The sequence below is a fragment of the Priapulus caudatus genome, unplaced genomic scaffold (genome assembly GCF_000485595.1).
Source record: "Priapulus caudatus unplaced genomic scaffold, Priapulus_caudatus-5.0.1 Scaffold871, whole genome shotgun sequence".
NCBI classification, from domain to species: domain Eukaryota; kingdom Metazoa; phylum Priapulida; class Priapulimorpha; order Priapulimorphida; family Priapulidae; genus Priapulus; species Priapulus caudatus.
The window spans coordinates 128321-129467 of NW_014577932.1; the positions used below are offsets into that span (position 1 = coordinate 128321).

General features: G+C 54.2%; 1 protein-coding gene across 1 annotated transcript in view; it reads right to left on the reverse strand.

Moving 5' to 3' along the window:
- The window catches only part of LOC106814093 (serine/threonine-protein kinase ICK-like), a 3192-nt gene extending 2429 nt beyond the window's left edge, over positions 1 to 763 (reverse strand). The window contains exons 1-2 of the mRNA XM_014818369.1: positions 632 to 763; positions 57 to 272 (exon numbers count right to left, since the gene is read on the reverse strand). Of these exons, the coding sequence (XP_014673855.1) occupies positions 57 to 272; positions 632 to 747 (332 nt within the window). The 5' untranslated portion in view covers positions 748 to 763. The remainder of the gene's footprint in view (positions 1 to 56; positions 273 to 631) is intronic.
- Between the last annotated feature and the right edge of the window lie 384 nt (positions 764 to 1147).

Sequence of the window (1147 nt, forward strand, 5' to 3'; positions counted from 1 at the left end):
TACACGATGCCTTGCTATCGTACGCACGTACACGCGGGTACACGCGTACACGATGCCTTGCTATCGTACGCACGTACACGCGGGCGCGGATTGCCGTTACCTGCTCAGGCGTGCCCAGCACGGTGCAGATCTTGAAGATCTCGTCGATCTCGGACGATCCGGGGAAGAGCGGCCGCAGCGTGTACAGCTCTGCGGCAATGCAGCCCAGCGCCCAGATGTCTATCGCTGAGCTGTACGTCGTAGAGCGCAGCAGCACCTCCGGCGCCCGGTACCTGCAGACAGCAACGAGGCGCGCGCGGCGTCAGTCTAACACTACCAGCAAGCGCGCAGTTTTCCGCCGGGTTAGTTTGTAGAGATTTGAAGTTGACAGCAGTTTTTAAATGTTTAGGTTGCGCAGTTTTTGAGTTTGCACAGTTTCCGCTGGGTTAGCTTGCAGAGTTTGTTAGTTGCACAGTTTTTAAGTTTATAAGTTTTTAAATTGCGCAGTTTCCGCTCGGTTACTTAGCAAAGTTTTTGAGGGAAAGTTGTCGACGCCACAGCAGCAGTGGATAGGTAACGACGAACCAGCTATTGTCGACTCGTTAGTTTCATTAGCCTCATTAGTCTCGTTAGTCTAGTGATCACTCATTACCATCGGGTGGAGACGTAGTCCGTGTATGGCGGCCGAGACCGGATCTCTCGTGCGAGCCCAAAGTCGGCTATCTTGACTAGCTCCGGACCGGAACATAGAAGGTTCTCAGGCTTCATGTCCCGATGGAAAAACCCTGCGGGGGTGTAATGAACGAATAACACATGTGGTGTATATAGCTGTACACACACACGCACACACGCACACACGCACGCACGCACGCACGCACGCACGCACGCACGCACACACGCACGTGGAATCATGCATGCACACACGTGGATGCATGCTATGCATGCATACAAGCATGCACACACGCGCTCGCACACGTGGATGCATGCATGCGCACGCACACACATGGATGCATGCATGCACACATGCATGCACACACGTGGATGCATGCATGCACGCACACACATGGATGCATGCATGCACACATGCGCACGCACACGTGGATGCATGCATGCACGCACACACATGGATGCATGCATGCACACACGTACACGCACACACGTGGATCCA